Source organism: Ranitomeya variabilis, chromosome 1, assembly GCF_051348905.1.
Source record: "Ranitomeya variabilis isolate aRanVar5 chromosome 1, aRanVar5.hap1, whole genome shotgun sequence".
NCBI classification, from domain to species: Eukaryota; Metazoa; Chordata; class Amphibia; order Anura; family Dendrobatidae; genus Ranitomeya; species Ranitomeya variabilis.
Window position 1 is genome coordinate 722,953,190 of NC_135232.1, and position 21,762 is coordinate 722,974,951.

The window sequence follows — 21,762 nt, forward strand, 5'->3', positions numbered from 1 at the left end:
CGTAACTCTGCCCCCTCCTCCCCAGGACATAGACTGGGCAGCGGATGCGTTGAAAAACTGCATCCGCTGCCCACGTTGTGCACAATTTTCACAACGTGTGTCGGTACATCGGGCCGACGCATTGCGACCGCCCCGTACCGACGCAAGTGTGAAAGAAGCCTAAGGCTACTTTCACACTAGCGTCATACTCGGCCCATCGCAGTGTGTCGGGCCGACGTACCGACGCTAGCGTTGTAAGCGCCGCACAACGGGTGCAGCGGATGCTGTTTTTTCTACGCATCCGCTGCCCCATTGTGAGGTGCGGGGAGGCGGGGGCGGAGTTCCGGCCACGCATGCGCGGTCGGAAATGGCGGACACGTCGCACAAAAAAGTTACATGCAGTTTTTTTTGTGTTGACGGTCCGCCGAAGCACGACGCATCCGTCGCACGACGGATGCGACATGTGGCAATCCGTCGCAATGCGTCGCTAATGCAAGCCAATGGAGAAAAAACGCATCCTGCAAGCACTTTTGCAGGATGCGTTTTTTCTCCAACGACGCATTGCGACGGAAGCCAAAAAACGCTAGTGTGAAAGTAGCCTAACTCTAACCCTAGCCCTAACCCTAACCCTAAATTTAGCCCCAACCCTAACCCTAACCCTAACTCTAACCCTAACTCTAACCCTAACCCTAACTCTAACCCTAACTCTAACCCTAACTCTAACCCTAACCCTAACTCTAACCCTAACCCTAACCCTAACTCTAACCCTAACCCTAACCTTAACCCTAACTCTAACCCTAACTCTAACCCTAACCCTAACCCTAACCCTAATTTTAGCCCCAACTTGTCTTCTCCTGCCGGCCGGCAGATGGCAGCAGATGGCGGGCGCACTGCGCATGCGCCCGCCATGATGAAAAAGCCGGCTGGCAGGAGAAGACAGAAGAGGACCCAGGGACCCCGGGTGAGTATGATAGGGTCCCCGAATCCCCCTATTTCTCTGTCCTCTGATGTGCGATCACATCAGAGGACAGAGAAATAACTGATCACTTTTTTTTTTTTTTTTTTTTGCGGTCGCCGGTAAACTGTTAATTACCGGCGATCGCAAAGCAGGGGTCGGTGCAAACCGACCCCGATCATGTTCTTTGGGGTCTCGGCTACCCCCGGCAGCCGAGCCCCCAAAGAACATCCGGGTGCCGGGCGGCGGGCGCACTGCGCGTGCGCCCGCCATTTTTTCCCGGAAAAAAGATGGCGGCGCCCATGGGGAGACACGAGGAGCACCGGGGAGGTAGGTAAGTATTGGGGGGCTATTGGGGGCCATCGGGGACCACATTTCTCTGTCCTCCGATGTGCGATCACATCGGAGGACAGAGAAATTAAACGGCAAATCGCGTTTTTTTTTTTTTTTTGTTGCGACCGCCGGTAAACGGTTAATTACCGGCGATCGCAACTCGGGGGTCGGTAAAAACCCCCCGAATCATGTTCTCTGGGGTCTCGGCTACCCTCGGCAACCGAGACCCCAGAGAAAATCCGACTCTGGGGGGCGCTATTCACTTTTTCCACAGCGCCGTTAATTAACGGCGCTGTGGATTAAGTACCCTTAGCGGCCGCCGTTAAAAGGCGTATCGGCGGTCGTTAAGGGGTTAAAGATGTTATGGTGGGGTTTCCCACGCCTGTTGGTCTGAGTGATTCTATGTCTCTGGCCATTCAGATTGATCGGCGCTTGCGGGAGCGCAGAACTGTGCGCGCTGTGGCGTTGTCCTCAGAGCAGATGCCTGAGCCTATGCAGTGTGATAGGATTCTGTCTAGAATGGAACAACAAGGATTCCGACGTCAGAATAGGTTGTGTTTTTATTGTGGCGATGCTTCTCATGTAATTTCAGTCTGCCCAAAGCGTACAAAGAGAATCGCTAGTTCTGTTACCATCGGAACTGTACAACCTAAATTTCTGTTATCTGTGACCTTGATCTGCTCATTGTCGTCATTTTCTGTCATGGCGTTTGTGGACTCGGGCGCCGCTTTGAATTTAATGGACTTTGAATTTGCCAGGTGTTGTGGTTTCCCCTTGCAGTCTTTGCAGAAGCCTATTCCTTTAAGGGGCATTGATGCTACACCTTTGGCTAAAATAAACCCCAGTTTTGGACACAGGTGACCATGTGCATGGCGCCAGCCCATCAGGAAGATTGTCGTTTTCTGGTGTTGCATAATTTGCATGATGCTATTGTGCTGGGTTTTCCATGGTTGCAGATACATAATCCTGTGTTGGATTGGAAGTCCATGTCTGTGACTAGTTGGGGTTGTCAGGGGGTTCATAATGACGTTCCTGTGATGTCAATCTCCTCTTCCTCCTCTTCTGAAGTTCCAGAGTTTTTGTCTGATTTTCAGGATGTATTCGATGAGCCCAAGTCCAGTTCCCTTCCACCGCATAGGGACTGTGATTGTGCTATTGACTTGATTCCAGGCTGTAAGTTTCCTAAGGGCCGACTTTTCAACCTGTCTGTGCCGGAACATACCGCCATGCGGAGTTATGTTAAGGAGTCTTCGGAGAAAGGGCATATTCGGCCATCTTCTTCACCGTTGGGAGCGGGATTTTTTTTTGTTGCTAAGAAGGATGGCTCCTTGAGACCCTGTATTGATTATTGCCTCTTGAATAAGATCACGGTCAAGTTTCAATACCCTTTGCCTTGGCTTTCCGATTTGTTTGCCAGGATTAAGGGGGCTAGTTGGTTTACTAAAATTGACCTTCGGGGGGCATATAATCTTGTTCGTATTAAGCAGGGTGACGAATGGAAAACTGCGTTTAATACGCCCGAAGGCCATTTTGAATACCTTGTGATGCCATTCGGGCTCTCTAATGCTCCATCTGTTTTTCAGTCCTTCATGCATGATATCTTCCGGAATTATCTTGATAAATTCATGATTGTATATTTGGATGACATCTTAATTTTTTCTGATGATTGGGAGTCTCATGTGAAACAGGTCAGGATGGTATTTCAGATCCTTCGTGATAATGCTTTGTTTGTGAAGGGGTCTAAGTGTCTCTTTGGAATGCAGAAGGTTTCTTTTTTGGGCTTCATTTTTTCTCCCTCATCTATAGAGATGGATCCGGTTAAGGTTCAGGCCATTCATGATTGGATTCAGCCCACATCTGTGAAGAGCCTTCAGAAATTTTTGGGCTTTGCTAATTTTTATCGCCGTTTCATTGCTAACTTCTCCAGTGTGGTTAAACCCCTGACCGATTTGACGAAGAAAGGCGCTGATGTAACGAATTGGTCCCCTGTGGCTGTCTCTGCCTTTCAGGAGCTTAAACGCCGATTTTCTTCTGCCCCGGTGTTGCGTCAGCCAGATGTTTCTCTTCCGTTTCAGGTTGAGGATGACGCTTCTGAGATTGGGGCAGGGGCCATTTTGTCTCAGAGGAATTCTGATGGTTCCTTGATGAAACCGTGTGCCTTCTTTTCCCGTAAGTTTTCGCCTGCTGAACGCAATTATGATGTCGGCAATCGGGAGTTGTTGAATGGGCGTTTGAGGAATGGCGACATTGGCTTGAGGGAGCCAAGCACCGTATTGTGGTCTTGACCGATCATAAAAATCTGATTTACCTCGAATCTGCCAAACGGCTGAATCCTAGACAGGCTCGATGGTCCCTGTTTTTCTCCCATTTTGATTTCGTGGTCTCGTATCTTCCGGGTTCTAAGAATGTTAAGGCTGATGCCCTCTCTAGGAGTTTTTTGCCTGATTCTCCTGAGGTATTGGAGCCGGTCAGCATTCTGAAGGAAGGGGTGGTCCTTTATGCCATTTCCCCTGATTTGCGACGGGTTCTGCAGGAATTTCAGGCTGACAAACCTGACCGCTGTCCTGTGGGGAAACTGTTTGTTCCTGATAGATGGACTAGTAGAGTGATTTCTGAGGTTCATTGTTCTGTGTTGGCTGGCCATCCTGGTATTTTTGGTACCAGAGATTTGGTTGGTAGGTCCTTTTGGTGGCCTTCTTTGTCGCGTGATGTGCGTTCTTTTGTGCAGTCCTGTGGGACTTGTGCGCGGGCCAAGCCTTGTTGTTCCCGTGCTAGTGGGTTGCTTTTGCCTTTGCCGGTCCCTGAGAGGCCCTGGACGCATATTTCTATGGATTTTATTTCAGATCTTTTGGTTTCCCAGAGGATGTCGGTTATCTGGGTGGTTTGTGACCGGTTTTCTAAGATGGTTCATTTGGTGCCTTTGCCTAAATTGCCTTCCTCTTCTGATTTGGTTCCGCTGTTTTTTCAGCATGTGGTTCGTTTGCACGGTATTCCGGAGAATATTGTGTCCGACAGAGGTTCCCAGTTTGTTTCTAGGTTTTGGCGGGCCTTTTGTGCTAGGCTGGGCATTGATTTGTCTTTTTCTTCCGCATTTCATCCTCAGACAAATGGCCAGACCGAGCGAACTAATCAGACTTTGGAAACTTATTTGAGATGCTTTGTGTCTGCTGATCAGGATGATTGGGTGGCTTTTTTGCCATTGGCCGAGTTTGCCCTTAATAATCGGGCTAGTTCGGCTACCTTGGTTTCGCCCTTCTTTTGTAATTTTGGTTTTCATCCTCGTTTTTCTTCGGGGCAAGTTGAACCTTCTGATTGTCCTGGTGTGGATTCTGTGGTTGACAGGTTGCAGCAGATTTGGGCTCATGTGGTGGACAATTTGGTGTTGTCTCAGGAGGAGGCTCAGCGTTTTGCTAACCGTCGTCGGTGTGTTGGTTCCCAGCTTCAGGTTGGGGATTTGGTCTGGTTGTCTTCCCGTCATGTTCCTATGAAGGTTTCTTCCCCTAAGTTTAAGCCTCGGTTTATTGGTCCTTATAGGATTTCTGAGATTATCAATCCTGTGTTATTTCGTTTGGCCCTTCCGGCCTCTTTTGCGATCCATAATGTTTTCCATAGATCTTTGTTGCGGAGATATGTGGTGCCCGTTGTTCCCTCGGTTGATCCTCCTGCTCCTGTGTTGGTTGATGGGGAGTTGGAGTATGTGGTTGAGAAGATTTTGGATTCTCGCTTTTCGAGGCGGAGGCTTCAGTACCTTGTCAAATGGAAGGGTTATGGCCAGGAGGATAATTCTTGGGTTTTTGCCTCTGATGTCCATGCTGCTGATTTGGTCCGTGCCTTTCATCTGGCTCGTCCTGATCGGCCTGGGGGCTCTGGTGAGGGTTCGGTGACCCCTCTTCAAGGGAGGGGGGGTACTGTTGTGAATTCTGCTCTTGGGCTCCCTCCGGTGGTTGTTGGTGGTAGTGCAGTTGTCTTGGGGTTGTAACCCTGGGCAGGTGTTTCTGCTGATTTCAGCTCTATTAGGTATTTAGGTGTGCAGGATCCATGAGTCCTCGCCAGTTGTCCATTGTACTTGGAGGGATTGCATCTCTCTCTGGCTCCTCATGCCCTGCTGCCAATTCAGCTAAGATAAGTGTCTGTTTTTTTGTCTCTGTGCACACATGCAGTGTGCTTTGCAATTCAGTGCAATTCATTGTGTTTTTGTCCAGCTTAGACTTTGTTTTGGATTTTTCAGTCATGCTGGATTCTCAGGAGATGCAGATATACTTTCTATGTCTTTAGTTAGATGTAGTATATTTGTATTATCTGCTGTGGATATTTTTAGGATTTTAATACTGACCGCTTAGAATTCTGTCCTATCCTTTTCTGTTTAGCTAGAAGTGCCTCTTTTGCTAAATCCTGTTTTTCTGCCTGCGTGTGTTTTTCCTCTTATACTCACAGTCAATATTTGTGGGGTCCTGCCTATCCTCTGGGGTTCTGCTCTGAGGCAAGATAGAATTCCAATTTCCATCTATAGGGGTATTTAGTCCTCCGGCTGTGTCGAGGTGTCTAGGATGTGTTAGGTACATCCCACGGCTACTTCTAGTTGCGGTGTTAGTTTAGGGTTTGCGGTCAGTACAGGTACCACCTACTCCTGAGAAAGTCTCTCATGCGGCTCCAAGGTGACCGGATCATAACACTGCCCCCAGTGTGTCCAGCATATTACCCCCAGTGTGTCCAGCATATTACCCCCAGTGTGTCCAGCAATCTGCCCCAGTATGTCCAGCATATTGGCCCAGTGTCCAGCAATCTGCCCCAGTGTGTCCAGCATTGCCCCAGACAGTGTCTCCAGCAATCTGCCCCAGTGTCTGTGCAGCGCCCCATAGTCCTGGTCGTTGCAGTACTGTGGCTCCGCCACTAAGGGGAGCTATGGTACGTCTGATGGCACTGAAGGAGTTCATCTGACCAGGTATCACAGACACCAATACATTTCACAGCCGGGCCTCCAGGGGGAGCTAAGGGTTCTATTCATTAGGCCACTCCTCACATACTGGTAAAACTGGGGGTAAGGCAGGAAGTTAGAACAGAAAGCTGACTGGGTTGGAACCAGGCAACACCTTGTGGCAGAGGGTGTTGTGGGAGAAGATTCGGTAGGGTCCCTGTCAGGGGTGGGATCCTGACAGAGGCCTGGCAACTTGAGCGAACGTAACGGGACCGTGCCTGCTCAGCATAGCGGCGGTGCCCAAGGAGGGATTGGAAGCGAGATAGATTGTGCTGAGTGAGAAACGAGATCAAAGCAAGAAGGAGAATACCAGTAGGAGTCGTGCTGTGAGACCGAGGCAACATCCTACTGAGGCGCACAACCGGCGGCCGGAACGCCGAGGGAGTATTACAATATTCAGCTTCAGGCAATACTCTAAACCAACGGCAGGACAGTCAGTCTAAGGCGGGCTGTCTCACCTAAATCACCTATGCAGTCTTGGGGGGCAACTTGTGGAGAGGGGCGACTCTAGGGTCCCGGAAGAGCTCCGAGCCTACCCGTCATACGGGTGCCGTCCTAACCGTAACATCAGGGAGGGACGGAGGATTAGCAGAACATCATCTAATCGAGTTGTGAGGGAACTTAAGAAACAGACACAACAGTTGTGGGGACTTTCCGTAAGCACAGCAGGGAAGGACCGCAACACCTAGCGCTAGAAGGAAGGCACAGATTTCCACCTGTTAAGAGAACTCTGGAGGTGCCATTGGACCGGCCAGACTTGCGCAGCCTGGTTATCCGGTTTCCGGACTGAGGACCCAGAGATCTTCAGTAAAGAGGTAAAGAGACTGCAACCTGGTGTCCTCGTTATTTACTACAACCTTTACTGCACCGCACCACCACCACTATCCATCTACACCTATCACTGTACGCCCCCAGCAGGGTCACGGACCGGGTCTAGCCACCGTGACAACCCCAGAGCAGAGACTCAGAGGCCCGGTACCGGGTACCCCTCGGCCCTGCGGCAGTGGGGCGCTACAACTGACTCCAGCATATTGCCCCCAGTGTGTCCAGCATTGCCCCCAGACAGTGTGTCCAGCAATCTTCCCCAGTGTGTCCAGCAATCTGCCCCAGTGTGTCCAGCATATTACCACCAGTGTGTCCAGCAATCTGCCCCAGTATGTCCAGCATTGCCCCAGTGTGTCCAGCATATTACCACCAGTGTGTCTAGCAATCTGCCCCAGTATGTCCAATTGTCCAGCATTGCCCACAGTGTGTCCAGCATTGCCCCAGTGTGTCCAGCATTGCCCAGTGTCTCCAGCATTGCCCCAGTGTCTCCAGCATTGCCCGTGTCTCCAGCATTGCCCCAGTGTATCCAGCATTTCCCCCAGTGTGTTCAACAATCTGCCCCAGTATGTCCAGCATATTGCCCCAGAGTGTCCAGCATTGCCCCCAGTGTGTCCAGCAATCTGCCCCAGTGTCTCCAGCATATTACCCCCAGTGTGTCCAGCAATCTGCCCCAGTATGTCCAGCATTGCCGTCAGTGTGTCCAGCAATCTGCCCCAGTGTCTCCAGCATTGCTCCAGTGTCTTCAGCAATGCGCCAGTGTCTCCATCAATCTGCCCCAGTGTGTCCTCCAGCATTGCCCCAGTGTCTCCAGCATTGCCCCAGTGTCTCCAGCAATCTGCCCCAGTGTGTCCTCCAGCATTGCCCCCAGTGTGTCCAGCAATCTGCCCCAGTGTCTCCAGCATTGCCCCAGTGTCTCCAGCAATCTGCCCCAGTGTGTCCTCCAGCATTGCCCCAGTGTGTCCAGCATTGCCCCAGTGTCTCCAGCATTGCCCCAGTGTCTCCAGCAATCTGCCCCAGTGTGTCCTCCAGCATTGCCCCAGTGTGTCCAGCAATCTGCCCGTGTCTCCAGCATTGCCCCAGTGTCTCCAGCAATCTGCCCCAGTGTCTCCAGCATTGCCCCAGTGTCTCCAGCAATCTGCCCCAGTGTCACCAGCATTGCCCCAGTGTCTCCAGCAATCTGCCCCAGTGTCTCCAGCATTGCCCCCAGTGTGTCCAGCAATCTGCCCCAGTGTCTCCAGCATTGCCCCAGTGTCTCCAGCATTGCCCCAGTGTCTCCAGCATTGCCCCCAGTGTGTCCACCGTTAGCTTATCAAAAAACAAAACAAAAAAAACCAAATAGAGTCTCCTCACCTGACCAGCGCTTCAGGCGGCGAGCTCCCTCCAGCAGCGCACACTCGCCGGCGACTGACAATGACGTCAGACGCCGGCGACGTGTGCGCTGCGGCCGACTTCAGCTGCCAGCCTCCAATTGGCTGGCGGCTGCTGTTAACTATTGACGTGCAGGCGCGCGCCTGCACGTCAATAGGAAACCGCCGCAGCGCCGGAGGGGGCCCGGTGAGCAGATGAGAAGGGGCCCGATGCGGGCACCCTCTCTCTGCCCACTGGGTCCGGGGGCACATAAATGCCGGCGGGCATTCACAGTCACACTCGGGCGGATTATCAGAGGGTCAATCTGTGCAGTAGCCCAGGGCCCCCCCCACACCACTGGGCCCTGGGCTACCGCCCATATTGACCCTCTGATAATCCGCCCCTGCATACAGGATAGGATTAGATACACGGCTCAGCAGACTATCACACAGGATAGGATTAGATACACAGCTCTGCAGACAGTATCATACAGGATAGGATTAGATACATGGCTCAGCAGTCAGTATCACAGGATAGGATTAGATAAACGGCTCAGCAGACAGTATCACACAGGATAGGATTAGATACAAGGCTCAGCAGACAGTATCACACAGGATAGGATTAGATACACGGCTCAGCAGACAGTATCACACAGGATAGGATTAGATACACGGCTCAGCAGACAGTATCACACAGGATAGGATTAGATACACGGCTCAGCAGACAGTATCACACAGGATAGGATTAGATACACGGCTCAGCAGACAGTATCACACAGGATAGGATTAGATACACAGCTCAGCAGTCTGTGTGTGACTGAGCACTGAAATTATTTCCACAAAAATCTGAACTGAGATTTCTGACTTCCTCGGTATTGGACACCTCTGCGTGATTCCATTAGTTTCCCATCACTTTATTAATCCTCTTATCTCTGAGCCGAGAGTCAGTGCTGCTGTCACTGTAAAGACTCCTCCCCCGTTGTTATGGTGACGGCTGCCATTTATCGCTTCGCCTTCTTTTTTTTGTGTCAGTATGATCCTTCGCGGCCGCTGTCCGATGACGTATATCCGGTGATAGAGCAGCGGCAGACATGGTGAGTGAGCAGGTTTTACTCCGAGAAACGGGAGATTAACCGGCAATGATTTATGATTACATATACCTTCCCCTCCGTGTACGCTGATGGTATATAACCTCCCCGTGTACGCTGATGGTATATAACCCCCCCCTGTATACACCGATGGTATATAACCCCCCCCGTATACACCGATGGTATATAACCCCCCCCTGTATACACCGATGGTATATAACCCCCCCCCCTGTATACACCGATGGTATATTACACCCCCCCATATACACTGATGGTGTGTGTGCAGCCCCGTATACGCTGACGGTGTGCGCGCGCAGTCCCGTGTAGGCTGACGGTGATGTGCGCAGCCCCCGTGTAGGCTGACGGTGATGTGCGCAGCCCCCGTGTAGGCTGACGGTGATGTGCGCAGCCCCCGTGTAGGCTGACGGTGATGTGCGCAGCCCCCGTGTAGGCTGACGGTGATGTGCGCAGCCCCCGTGTAGGCTGACGGTGATGTGCGCATCCCCCGTGTAGGCTGACGGTGATGTGCGCAGCCCCCGTGTAGGCTGACGGTGATGTGCGCAGCCCCCGTGTAGGCTGACGGTGATGTGCGCAGCCCCCGTGTAGGCTGACGGTGATGTGCGCAGCCCCCGTGTAGGCTGACGGTGATGTGCGCAGCCCCCGTGTAGGCTGACGGTGATGTGCGCAGCCCCCGTGTAGGCTGACGGTGATGTGCGCAGCCCCCGTGTAGGCTGACGGTGATGTGCGCAGCCCCCGTGTAGGCTGACGGTGATGTGCGCAGCCCCCGTGTAGGCTGACGGTGATGTGCGCAGCCCCCGTGTAGGCTGACGGTGATGTGCGCAGCCCCCGTGTAGGCTGACGGTGATGTGCGCAGCCCCCGTGTACAAGCCCTTGTATGCAGTGTTTTTCTCTGGAAGGATATTTTTGCTCTAGTAAATCTCCCCATGCCACTGATCTAGCCACCGTATCAGTGACCATTTCTCTCTGTCCCTGTGCGCTAATTGTCGCTCCCCCTAGTGATTCCCCCATCATCACCACTTCCATTACATATAGCGCCAATCCCGGTGCCATCCCCCTAACATTGTCAGCCATTGTGCCTATAACAGCCTCGGTCCATTACACCGCCCATCGCTCGTTCTTCTGGACCTCGGAGTATTTCTCATCTTGGTGACGGTGGCTCGTCGGAAATATTGGAGGCTATACAGGGCCCGACCTCTAAACTCTACTGAGCTCTGTCTGTTACCCGGACATGCACCCTAATGATGTCATTGAACCAAACTGTTCCCTTCTGTGATTTTCAGGGTCAAAGTCAGAGCGGAGGACACGGCCCCGGAGGAGGGAAGAAGGATGACAAGGTGAGCCGCAGACCCTCGCCCCCCGCCCCCCGCATCCGCTGCTGCTGGTTATAACTCTTGTCACTCTGCTGTAACCTTCATCTTATCCTGTGATCTTGGCTGCATGGCTGATCACAGGGATCTCGGAGAAAGGACCAACTCTGCTGTGTGTCAGTGAATAGAACATTAGTGACACAACTGCCTTTTCCTATAGATCTTAAAGGGCCCGTCCAGTCTCTTTATAAAACAATAAAGACTGATTTACAAAAGTTCTGGAAAACTTCAATAACCAGTCTCTTTCAGTTCCTCACAGTTTATCGGATCCCTGCTTGCTGTCAGTGAGTGACACTCTTCAGAGGGTTTGCTGCTGTTCCATTTTATTTAGGCCATGATACATGTTTGGTGCCGATTGGTCACCGATCATTGTCTCCACTGGATACATTGCTACGGGATTTCAGGCACAATAACTGACGGCAAGCAGAGATCTTGAACCTGGTGAAGAATAGTTAATATCTTTTATAAAGCTGCAGAACGTACAAGCGATCGAGGATTAGACACGTTGTTCATCATCATCATCATCTATTGTAGTTTTATAGTCGTATAGCCACTGTTTCTAGGAGTCGGAAGGTACGTAGGTGACTGTACAGACGTCTGATGATCCGGCACAGTGCCAGATTACTGAAATCTCTCCGGATTGATATAGACCCCACATGTGCCGCCTCTTACTATGTGTTGACTGTTTTATTTCCTTTTTCTTTTTTGAATATGGAAGGACAAAAAGAAGAAATACGAGCCGCCCGTCCCCACCAGAGTCGGCAAGAAGAAAAAGAAGACAAAGGGTCCGGATGCTGCCAGTAAACTCCCATTAGGTGAGATCTGAACTTATATCACTGCAGCTTCCTGTCCAGAGGAAAACTCCAGACAGCAGGCCACCTTAAAGGGATCCTCCAGCACATCAGGGGTTGAAAGATGCTGCTAACAACAGGGCACATGTAGTTATCGGCCCGGCAGGGATCCGGCAACAGTCCTATCAATTATAATAGAGCACAGGAACGAGATCTGACAAATGGTCATCGACACAGCCTACAGCGGCCTCCGCTGTCCAATACAGAGGAGAGAGACAGATACTCCCTTTAATGACATTCCTTTTTTTTCATTCCTTCGATGTCTGGTTCAACTACTGAGACTCTACAATTCTAAAAACAGTGGTGCCCATCAGTGCCACGGGCACCCTCACTCCCCATCGTGCACACCCGACTTGCTATTTCTATAGATTTTAAGTCTCAGCTTTGAAGGAAGGAGCCGGTACCCCCTCATCAGGATCAATATCAGTAGTCCTAATTTAGTAAGATGTTATTGGTGAAAAATCCCTTTAACGCATGTAGTCATCAATGCCATAATGCAGCAAATTTAAATGTTTGTCCAGGATTAGAAAAACGGCGCCTCACCTATTCACAGGTTGTGTTTGGTATTGCAGCAAAGGACTATTCACTTTAACACGGATCCCATGTACAGCAGCCACGTACAACTCCTTTAACATCTGTTCTCATTTATTTGTTAAAGCCTTAAAGGGGTTGTCCAGCACTGTTTGCTTTTACATCAGGAGGTGAGCGACTTTGTGTCTGCACCTCCTAATGCAGAAGTGAGCGGTGGGAAGCCCATGTTCTAGAGGGCTTGTTTTGTTATAGCAGTTTTTGGGAAAGTTGGGTCAGTTGGACTTGCAGTGCTGCCCCCACAGAGAGGTCATCACCTAACTTTCCCAGTGTCATGATTGGTAAACATGGCTGGCTCTGCGGCTGATCTTCCCCTCTTTTAGTGTATGTTTCCACGGGCCTGATTACATCTTGATTAGCTGCGGATTGAACGCTGCATACAGCCCGCAGCGTTCAACCCGCAGCGTCCAGATGTTACAGCATGGTGGAGGGGATTTTATGAAATCCTGTCTCCACTATGCGTGCGAACACGCACCCGGCGGCCCTGCGTTTCCGGACATGCAGCGCGTCTTTTTAGACCGCAGCATGTCTGTTTACCTTGCGGCGACGCACCGTCTCCGCAAGGTAAATACACAGTCCTATGTATAGGGTGCGTGTACAGAAGGGGGAGGCGCTTTTGGCGGAGCGGTGTATCCGCTTGGTCCAGAGCGCCGACAATACGGCCTGTGGAGACGTACCCTTACTGTGGGAAAGCTGGATGACCATTTTCTGGGAAAGGTAACGGGGCTCCTGTCACTACTGACATTTCTCTGTAATGTCTCTTTCAGTCACCCCCCATACTCAGTGCCGTCTGAAGCTACTGAAGCTGGAGAGGATCAAGGACTATCTCCTGATGGAGGAAGAGTTCATCAGGAACCAGGAGCAGATGAAGCCTTTGGAGGAGAAGCAGGAGGTAGCTGGGACCACGTGGTGGGATAGATGTTCGGGGCAGGTGACGTGGCAGATCCGATGTGACTCTATTGTGTGTGATTTTCTGCTGGCAGGAAGAGAGATCCAAGGTGGACGACCTGAGAGGAACGCCCATGTCGGTGGGAACCCTGGAGGAAATCATTGATGATAACCACGCCATCGTCTCCACGTCGGTGGGATCGGAGCATTATGTCAGCATCCTGTCCTTTGTGGACAAAGATCTGCTGGAGCCGGGGTGCTCCGTCCTCCTGAACCACAAAGTGAGTAGAAGAGGGAGCAGAGCAATATGTGACATGTACAAGGGCTCCCAGTGTTACGTTCATGACGCTGGTGTTTTATTTCAACTCCTTTATTTAACATCTGTGCTTGCTGTCAGTGAAGAGAAACTGATTTGTACCATCGTCCTGAACTGGTCATATTCGTGTTCACTATAGCTCAGGAGTGTAGGAAATCCTTAGAGTGAAACGAATCAGCGAGCGCAAACGTCTCTGCCGCAGTCAGTCTGATTAGCTCACATTAATCCAGACTGGCTGTTAGATTGAGGAAAGAAGAAATCCCCTTTATCTCGCCCTTCCCATGTTCAGAACTTACTCTGCCATCGCCCTGGTCTTTGTTGTTTGTCTGCAGCAGTGATGTCATGTGACAGCACTACAGCCAATCACTAAACTTAGCAGCTCATAAAGCGTACATCACCTGAGATCAGTGATTGGCTTCAGCACTGTCAACGTGATGTCACCACTACAGCCGTACAACAGATCAGGGCAGGAGAGGAGACTGCGCTGGACCCAGGGAGGTAAGCAAAATGCATTTATTTTGTTACACATAACTGTACCTGTCAGGCCGAAGATTGCTGAAAGAGGAAAACGCCTTTTAAGGCTGAGTTCACTGCACTGTGCGGGCCGCTTGTCTCCTGCGGGCCAGTGCACATGGGCTGTTTTCCACATGGACTTCAAATCTGCACTTGTGACATGGATTTCTGGATCGGACTAGTGCGTATACAGAATAGGCACCACATGACAGATGAGCGCCCAGAGCTGCACACGTGACGGTTCACAAAGTTCAGCGCTTGTCTGAATACCTTGTCCGCAGGATATGGCATAACTTACTGGGACCCCCAGCAATCCAGAGAATGGGACTTTGCAGAGCCCGTCCTGAGTGGAGTGGATCGATGATCGGCCTCAGCTCCGTTCATTCTGTCTAGGACTGCCGGATATATTCAGGGACAGCACATCGCTGCTTCTGGCAGCCCCTTAGACAATGAATGGAGCAGAAGTCGAGTATGTGCTCCTCTGCTCCATTCTCGGCTAAGGTTCCCAAATTCCATAGCTCCGATCTCTGGGCGGACGCCGAGTGATCACTAAGTTATTGCCTATGGTTGGGGGATAACTTAGTAAATGGGCAATAATCCTTTAACGTAGAGGTGGGTTTTGGGCTTTAAAATAAACAAGAGCTTTATAATCTCCTTGTACCCAGGGTGGTGTTTTATGATTGCCTTGCACCCCAGGTAAAGCTTTATGATCGCCTTGCTGCTCGTGCTCCATCACTTATTGTCTTGGCTTATTCCTAGGTCCACGCTGTGATCGGGGTCCTCATGGATGACACAGACCCCCTGGTGACCGTGATGAAAGTGGAGAAAGCTCCTCAGGAGACATACGCTGACATCGGAGGACTGGATAACCAGATCCAGGAAATCAAGGTGCGCCATAAATCTCGTCAGCTACATGTAAACGTATTCCCGTGTCTTAGCCCCTTTGCACTTTTGTGTTCCCGTCTTTCCTCCCCTTCTTGCACGAGCTGTCGCTTTAGCTTTGTCAGCATTTCTGTTTGAGGGCTGTTAGTTTTTTTTTTTTGCTGTTTAAATTGTAAGTTTCAATGACAGCATTCACTTTACTATATAATGTAGTGAGAAACGGGAAGAAACTGTGAAAAAAAACACAAACTACAATTCTATATTTTTTATTTTTTTTATGGCATTTACTGTGCTGTTAAATTGACTTGGAAACCTGATTCTCTCGGTCGCTACAATTATGGCGATAACAAGTTTGTATTCATGTTTTTGTTTTTTTTTCTTTCCTTTATTTTTGTGTGGGTGAAATGTGGGCCGATTCAGGTTTTTATTTTTTCTATGTTTGTAACTTCTCTTTCCCATCGTCATGCTCGGGGATCTATTCTACACACTGCAATCCTGCAGTAAAAAAAATCACAGTCTCCCATGACGCTATCTGGGCATAAAAAGATGCATATACCCTATTCTGGCCCATGTCGAGAAGGGAATAAAACATGTTCATTTATATCTATTGGTTGTATTTGGCTTTTTCATGTCACCCGGTTGCTAGACATCCAAAGCCGCGGAAACGCTGTACATGTGCCACTTATTTGGTGCTGCTGCGCTCTGCAGGTTTATCCAGCGTGTGCTCAGTCTGTGTGATATCTGCCCTGTAGGAATCTGTGGAGCTGCCCCTCACCCATCCCGAGTACTATGAAGAGATGGGCATCAAACCCCCCAAAGGCGTCATTCTCTATGGTCCGCCCGGCACAGGTACAGCACCCACACATCCTCATGTTATGTTGTATCTTATATCCGGTAACATCTGATACGACCGATTTCCACAGGTAAAACTCTTCTGGCCAAAGCTGTAGCCAACCAGACGTCGGCCACCTTCTTGAGGGTGGTGGGATCTGAGCTCATCCAGAAATACCTGGGCGATGGGCCCAAGCTGGTTCGTGAATTGTTCAGGGTGGCCGAAGAGCACGCGCCATCCATAGTGTTTATCGATGAGATAGATGCCATCGGCACAAAGAGGTAAGAATGGGGGAATCCTAATATTTCTGGACATACTGGCTGTTGTAGTTGTGCAGGTGTTTCACATGGAAGGAGAGGAAAAAGAGTGTTCGTTTTCCATTAAATTTGGGTTTGACACCAGATGAAGTTAAAGGGTTTCTCCGTCACTTCACCCCACTGACCCCATTGATGATGGCGCCAGGACTTGGGTCAGCCGGCAATATCATTTGTGTCCTATTCTGATGCGTGGGCCGGATGCACATGAGACCTGTCAGTATGTCATCTGCTGCCATCGCTACGGAAATGAAAGTCACCGGAGAACCTCTGTCTATTGTCTGATCTTACAGGTATGACTCCAACTCCGGGGGCGAGCGAGAAATTCAGAGAACCATGTTGGAGCTGCTCAATCAGCTGGACGGATTTGATTCCCGGGGTGACGTGAAAGTCATTATGGCCACCAACAGGATAGAAACGCTGGATCCGGCCTTAATTAGACCAGGTATATAGTGATATATGGGAGTATAATCCTGATGGTGCCCAGAAGCCCACCGCACACCAGTGATGGGTACTGGGGAAATACAGCGCTGTCATTGACTCCCACCTCAACTCCTGGACACACGGCAGCATCGATAGGGCCCACAGGACACTGCAGAGCTGCCGAGGGGTGGTCATTAATTTTTGGCTCTGCCACTTGCCTTTCATCCCCCTCACTCCTGGTCGATTTTCCGTTTTTTCCTCCCCTTCTACCAAGAGCAACAACTTTTTTTTACTTTTCCAGCCATATAGCCGTAGGACGGCTTGTTTTTTGCAGGACGAGTTGTACTTCTGATTGATATCATTCATTCTGCCGCACAGTGTACTGGAAAATGGGGAAAAAATTCCAAGTGCGATGAAATTGCAAAAAAAAGTGCAGTTGCAGTTTTTTTTTATTTTTTAATGTACTAACCATGTTCATTTTATATATTATATAAACTCACCTGGCAATATGATTCTCCAGGTCAATACAAGTACGCAGATGCCAAACATGTATACTGTCTTGTTTTTGTTTGTTTTCTTTTTAAGTACTGAAAAAAAAATTCAGAAATCTGTTGTTGTGGTTTTTTTTTTGCTTTTGACGCTGTTTTCTGGGGCCTTTAACGTTCTCTTAAGATCTGGGGCTGAGTGAGGGCTTAGTTTTTTGGGCCCTGAGCTGATATTTTTACTGATACTGTTTTGGGGTAGATAAGATCAAAACATTGGAGCTTATTGCAGCGTTTTATTGCAATGTTTCAGTGACCATAAAACTATAAAACTGTGATTCTGGCTCTTTTTTTTTTTTTTTCTTTTCTTTTCTGTTTACCGCTCAGATTATTTTATATTTTAACAGATTGGACATTTCTGCGATACCAAACATGTGTTTTGTCTTTTTTCCTTTGTAATTTTAACAGTGCAAAAAGGGGGTGATTTGAACTTTTTGTGTTTTTTTTTTTTTTTTTTTTTTAAATTTAAAGCTTTTTCTTACTTTTTACTGACTTCAATAGTCCTCTTAGTAGATTTGAAGCTGCAATCAACTGTGCTATACATAGCAGAAATCGTGATGACAGGTTCTTTCAGCAGACCTCCATCTGTCATGACTACCCATCAGTGCCCAGAGATCATGTGGGCGGGATCATTGACACACTTCCTGTCTGCACGTATTAAATGCCGCTATCAGTGATAGTGGCCTTTAACTGGTTAACATCCGAGATCCACCCGCGACTGTTATAGGAACTTGATGGCTGATTACATCAGCCATCAAGTGCGGGGAGCGATGTGGCTCAGCACCAGTGCCCACATCACAGGCAGGGACACGACTGAAGACGTAAATATACTCGAAGGGGTTAAGGTAATATTTTATTGCAAAACACTCTTGTCTGCATGCAGTACATGTAACTTTCTTTTTACTTTCTAAGGTCGTATCGACAGAAAGATTGAATTCCCTCTACCTGATGAAAAGACCAAGAAGAGAATCTTCCAGATCCACACCAGTCGCATGACGCTGTCGGGCGACGTCACGCTGGATGATCTCATCATGGCCAAAGACGACCTGTCAGGAGCAGATATAAAGGTGCGACACTTCTCCGGGGAACTTTGCGACTATTTGGGGCTGATTACATGGATGGAATTATGCAAGTGTTTTAAGCAGGAATGGAAAAAAAACGTAGAGTAAGAAGCTTCAGAAGGGTTAATGATTGATTTTTAGCAATTAACAAAATGCAAGTGAATGAAAAAAAGAGAATTGTAAAATCCCATCAGTATCCGGTGACTGTCTGTTGCCGCCATCACCGGTGAGCGCCCGCCGCCTCCCTCATCAGTATCTGGTGACCGCCCCTTGCCTCCATCACTTCTTCTCCACACTTGTACACAGGTTATGGAGGAGCTGGTGCGGATCCTTCTGTCTCTTCATGTGATCCTTGACAGACGGGATGATGTGAGATCGGGGCTCGGTGGAGCTGGATCATCACCCCCCGCCTCAGGATTTTGCACCTTTTCCCTCTTATAGCCTCAGTGTTGTACTGTCTTTTGGCTGCAGAACAAGTTAAAGGGGTTGTCCGGTCACCTATAACCTGTTGATCAGTAGGGGTCCCATCACCAGGGTGCGCTCCTGTACTCTGTATTGTCGGAGATGCAGCGTGCAGGGTATTAGGTTATTATTGGAGTGTCAGTCTGCACGATTTCAGCTCTGGATGTGACAGATTAGGAGAATATTACTATTGCATGTGGCCTCAGCAGCAGAACTCATGTGCCCGTCTCCCCCCGCAGGCTATATGTACGGAGGCCGGGCTGATGGCGCTTCGGGAGAGGAGGATGAAAGTCACCAATGAAGATTTTAAGAAATCAAAAGAGAACGTCCTGTACAAGAAGCAGGAAGGCACGCCGGAGGGGCTGTACCTGTAACGTTGCAGATTTTTTATTTCTTCCCTCATCACTCAGAGTGACAGAAGTATCACTGTAAGTGTACGGATGTCTGCTGCAAACTTGGACTATTACTCCCATCAGAATCGAGTTGGAATATGGTGGGTACTGTTGTTATAGACCTGCATTCTGTTACTGTACGCAGCGTCTGCTCCCCCTGTATACAGACACGGGGGCCAGAGCCGCTGCTGTGGGATGTGTGAAATATAAAGAAAAAAACCCCCTGAAACTGTTGTAATGTGCTCTGTACATGAGAAGTCAGGGATTTCTAAGTCGCAGGGGGAAGTGTCGTCCTTTTCTGGCGACGTGTTCGTGTTAGCAGTTTCCAGCTTTCTTAGGAAAAAATATAACTTTTTCCCAACTTAAATGTCCTGCAATTGCTCTGACGCACCTAATGCTGCCCGAGTGCGTGCACAGAGCGCGTATACAGCTCTGTGCTTCAGCGCTTTTGTGCAATCGGTGGGATCTCCGGCCATAGACCCCCATCGATCAGCAGGGCACTTAAAGGGAAAAGGTTTAAAGGGAAACTTTAACAAAATGTCTCTTTACAGTAGACCGCCTTACACCACTTAAATCTTCCAAAAAGGTTAACTGCAGAACTTACTAAAAACCTTCCTCTTTATTCAGGAGTAATAATATCTAAGCCCATCCCTCTGCGCCATCTGATAATCTTCCAGCTCGTGACCCTGCAGAATAAATACAAAAATCATCAGATCCCATCACTTAACATTTCAGATTCTGATAATAGGGATGTAAAAAAAATTGTTCAGTGCAAAACCTGCAAGTGTGACCTCCGGATATAGGGCGGATTTGACGCCGCATCATAGTAAACAGAAAGTGACATGCTGAGGATTACAGAAACTGTGCTGCAGGCCAATGTCAGACCGGAAAAGTTCTGGGTTACGTGGATGAGATTTGTTTAGCTGTCATATGCATAGTTCTGCAATCGGGTGCGGCTCTGCTCTGTGTGTGTATTAGTTCGTGTGTGCATGCACAGATCTGCTGGATCGCTGGTAGGTGCAGATGTTATTGGAAGAAAAGGGCTTAGTCGGGTTTAGTAGAACCTCAGGGGACACAGCGCCAATTACTGATAAATCTGACAGCACACGGGCGTCTGATGAGCAATGTACCGAGATCTCCTAAAAGGTCGGTCTCGCCATTCCCATGATCATAACACCGAGCCCATCCAGTGTCTCCTGCCCTGGGCAATCTGGCCATGGGTCTCATATACGCCTATGGGGGTTGTCACATTTCTGGTCTGGAGACCTGTGGCTGGTCCGTGAATCACGAATGTGTGAATGCGGTGCTGTCGGCCGCCACTTACCTCAATGACTTCAAACTGAATGCGCTCCTGCTCCGCTCTCCGCTGCAGCACCACCTGCAACACATGCAGGAATCATGGGGAATTCTTTTCTTTTTTTTTTTTTTGCAAAAGTTGAGTTTTAGAAATCGCCTTTCACAACTAACAAATCATGTGGCGGCAGGAGCGATGCACTGGACCCAACCTTTACTGCCATTAAAGGGGTGATGGCACAAGAGGGGAGCTACCGCTTTACTTGCATCGTGGGGGCGTTATATGTTCATATTTGATGTGACTTACATATAACACACACAATGTACGGTACTTACAAACACCGCGATCCCAGTTAGAAAAGCCAGAGCGATGATGATAATGATGGCGGCAAACCCAGGAGAGATGCTTTTCATGTTGATTCGAGGAGGTTCATTGTCAAAAAACAAAACCCGGATTGATTCTACGTCTATCTCCAGTATCCATCTGTCCAGGGAAACGCTGAATTTGCTCAGTTTTAGCTGAGGGACAAAATATCATCAAGTTAAAAACAATAATCAATGTGGCTTGTTTTATTCCAGCGCCATCATAGGGGTTTAGCGCAATACCTAGTGTTGTCCTGCAGGTGGCGAACTTAGTGTAGAAAACTTATAAATGTACTAAAGAAACACACCCTGAAAACTGATGAACATGGAGGTTGTGCAGGGACTGTTCACATTACTGTTCATGGAGTCTGTCAGGCTTTCTGGTGTTTTTTATTGACATAGGACGCTCCTCCAGATTAGCCCATATACAAAATTAGCTTTCACTGCATGGAGGAAGGCACCCAATGTAAGACAATGCCTTGGTTGTGCTACATGGTGGTCTTTGAAAGAAGTAACGTGGCCCTACTCATTAATAGCACAACTCGCTGCAGTGAGACCCCCTTGATATTATCATTACCTTTTTAGTGCACTAGACCCCCAGAGATAATACAATTAAAGGGTTCCCCATGTTTATAACATATGTCCTCAATGGTGGGGTCCGACTCCCACTCAGCAGCCTGGAGGGGACACCGCTATGATCTAAACAACCAGGTCCACCAGGGATGTCTTATCTTACCTCCCGCTCGATGTAATACGCCACCGTCGCGATGTCCACAGGATCCTTTGTCCCATTGGTAGAAAACAATTTCATGGTGACTTCGTGGCTGAGCTCATGGACCTGCAACCGCCGAGAATAATATATGGTCACTGTTAGGCCTTGTTCACACGGTCAGTATTTTACATCAGTATTTGGAAGCCAAAACCAGGAGTGGGACAATCAGAAGAAAAGTATAATAGAAACATATGCACCACTTCTGTATTATCACCCACTCCTGGTTTTGGCCTATAAATAATGAACACGTGAACGTGGCCTTACATGGTGCGTCACCCAGCTTTTCTTGTGTCCTGAATATCAAGTCTACCCCTCCATGCTACAGTTTGTACAGAAGTAATCACTACTATCCCCCACTATAAACTTTAGTACAATTTACAA

General features: G+C 49.1%; 3 protein-coding genes across 6 annotated transcripts in view; 2 read left to right on the forward strand and 1 right to left on the reverse strand.

Annotated features, from left to right (window-relative positions):
- Nucleotides 1–21,762, forward strand: part of LOC143798623 (protein kinase C theta type-like) — a 1,028,586-nt gene that overhangs the window by 494,664 nt on the left and 512,160 nt on the right. The window lies entirely within an intron of this gene.
- Nucleotides 9,409–19,182, forward strand: PSMC1 (proteasome 26S subunit, ATPase 1). Its single transcript, XM_077267636.1, has 11 exons — nt 9,409–9,507; nt 10,803–10,856; nt 11,608–11,704; nt 13,096–13,220; nt 13,312–13,497; nt 14,805–14,933; nt 15,680–15,776; nt 15,851–16,040; nt 16,367–16,518; nt 17,951–18,105; nt 18,801–19,182. Exons 1-11 carry the CDS (start codon nt 9,505–9,507, stop codon nt 18,933–18,935), a joined length of 1,323 nt encoding a protein of 440 aa, XP_077123751.1. The 5' UTR covers nt 9,409–9,504; the 3' UTR covers nt 18,936–19,182.
- LOC143781131 (epithelial cell adhesion molecule-like) overlaps nt 18,100–21,762 on the reverse strand; it is a 32,825-nt gene continuing 29,162 nt past the window's right edge. Inside the window, exons 5-9 of one of the 4 annotated variants that reach the window (XM_077267656.1) lie at nt 21,346–21,447; nt 20,583–20,765; nt 20,278–20,331; nt 19,558–19,639; nt 18,100–18,720 (exon numbers count right to left, since the gene is read on the reverse strand). In XM_077267656.1, the coding sequence (XP_077123771.1) occupies nt 19,577–19,639; nt 20,278–20,331; nt 20,583–20,765; nt 21,346–21,447 (402 nt within the window). In that variant the 3' untranslated portion in view covers nt 18,100–18,720; nt 19,558–19,576. The other 3 variants (XM_077267651.1, XM_077267645.1, XM_077267642.1) reach the window with 3 other exon arrangements.

Coding starts and splice junctions, on each gene's coding strand:
- PSMC1 (XM_077267636.1), top strand. Junction 10,857..11,607: donor GAGGGAAGAAGGATGACAAG/GTGAGCCGCAGA, acceptor TGAATATGGAAG/GACAAAAAGAAGAAATACGA. Junction 14,934..15,679: donor ACCAGATCCAGGAAATCAAG/GTGCGCCATAAA, acceptor TCTGCCCTGTAG/GAATCTGTGGAGCTGCCCCT.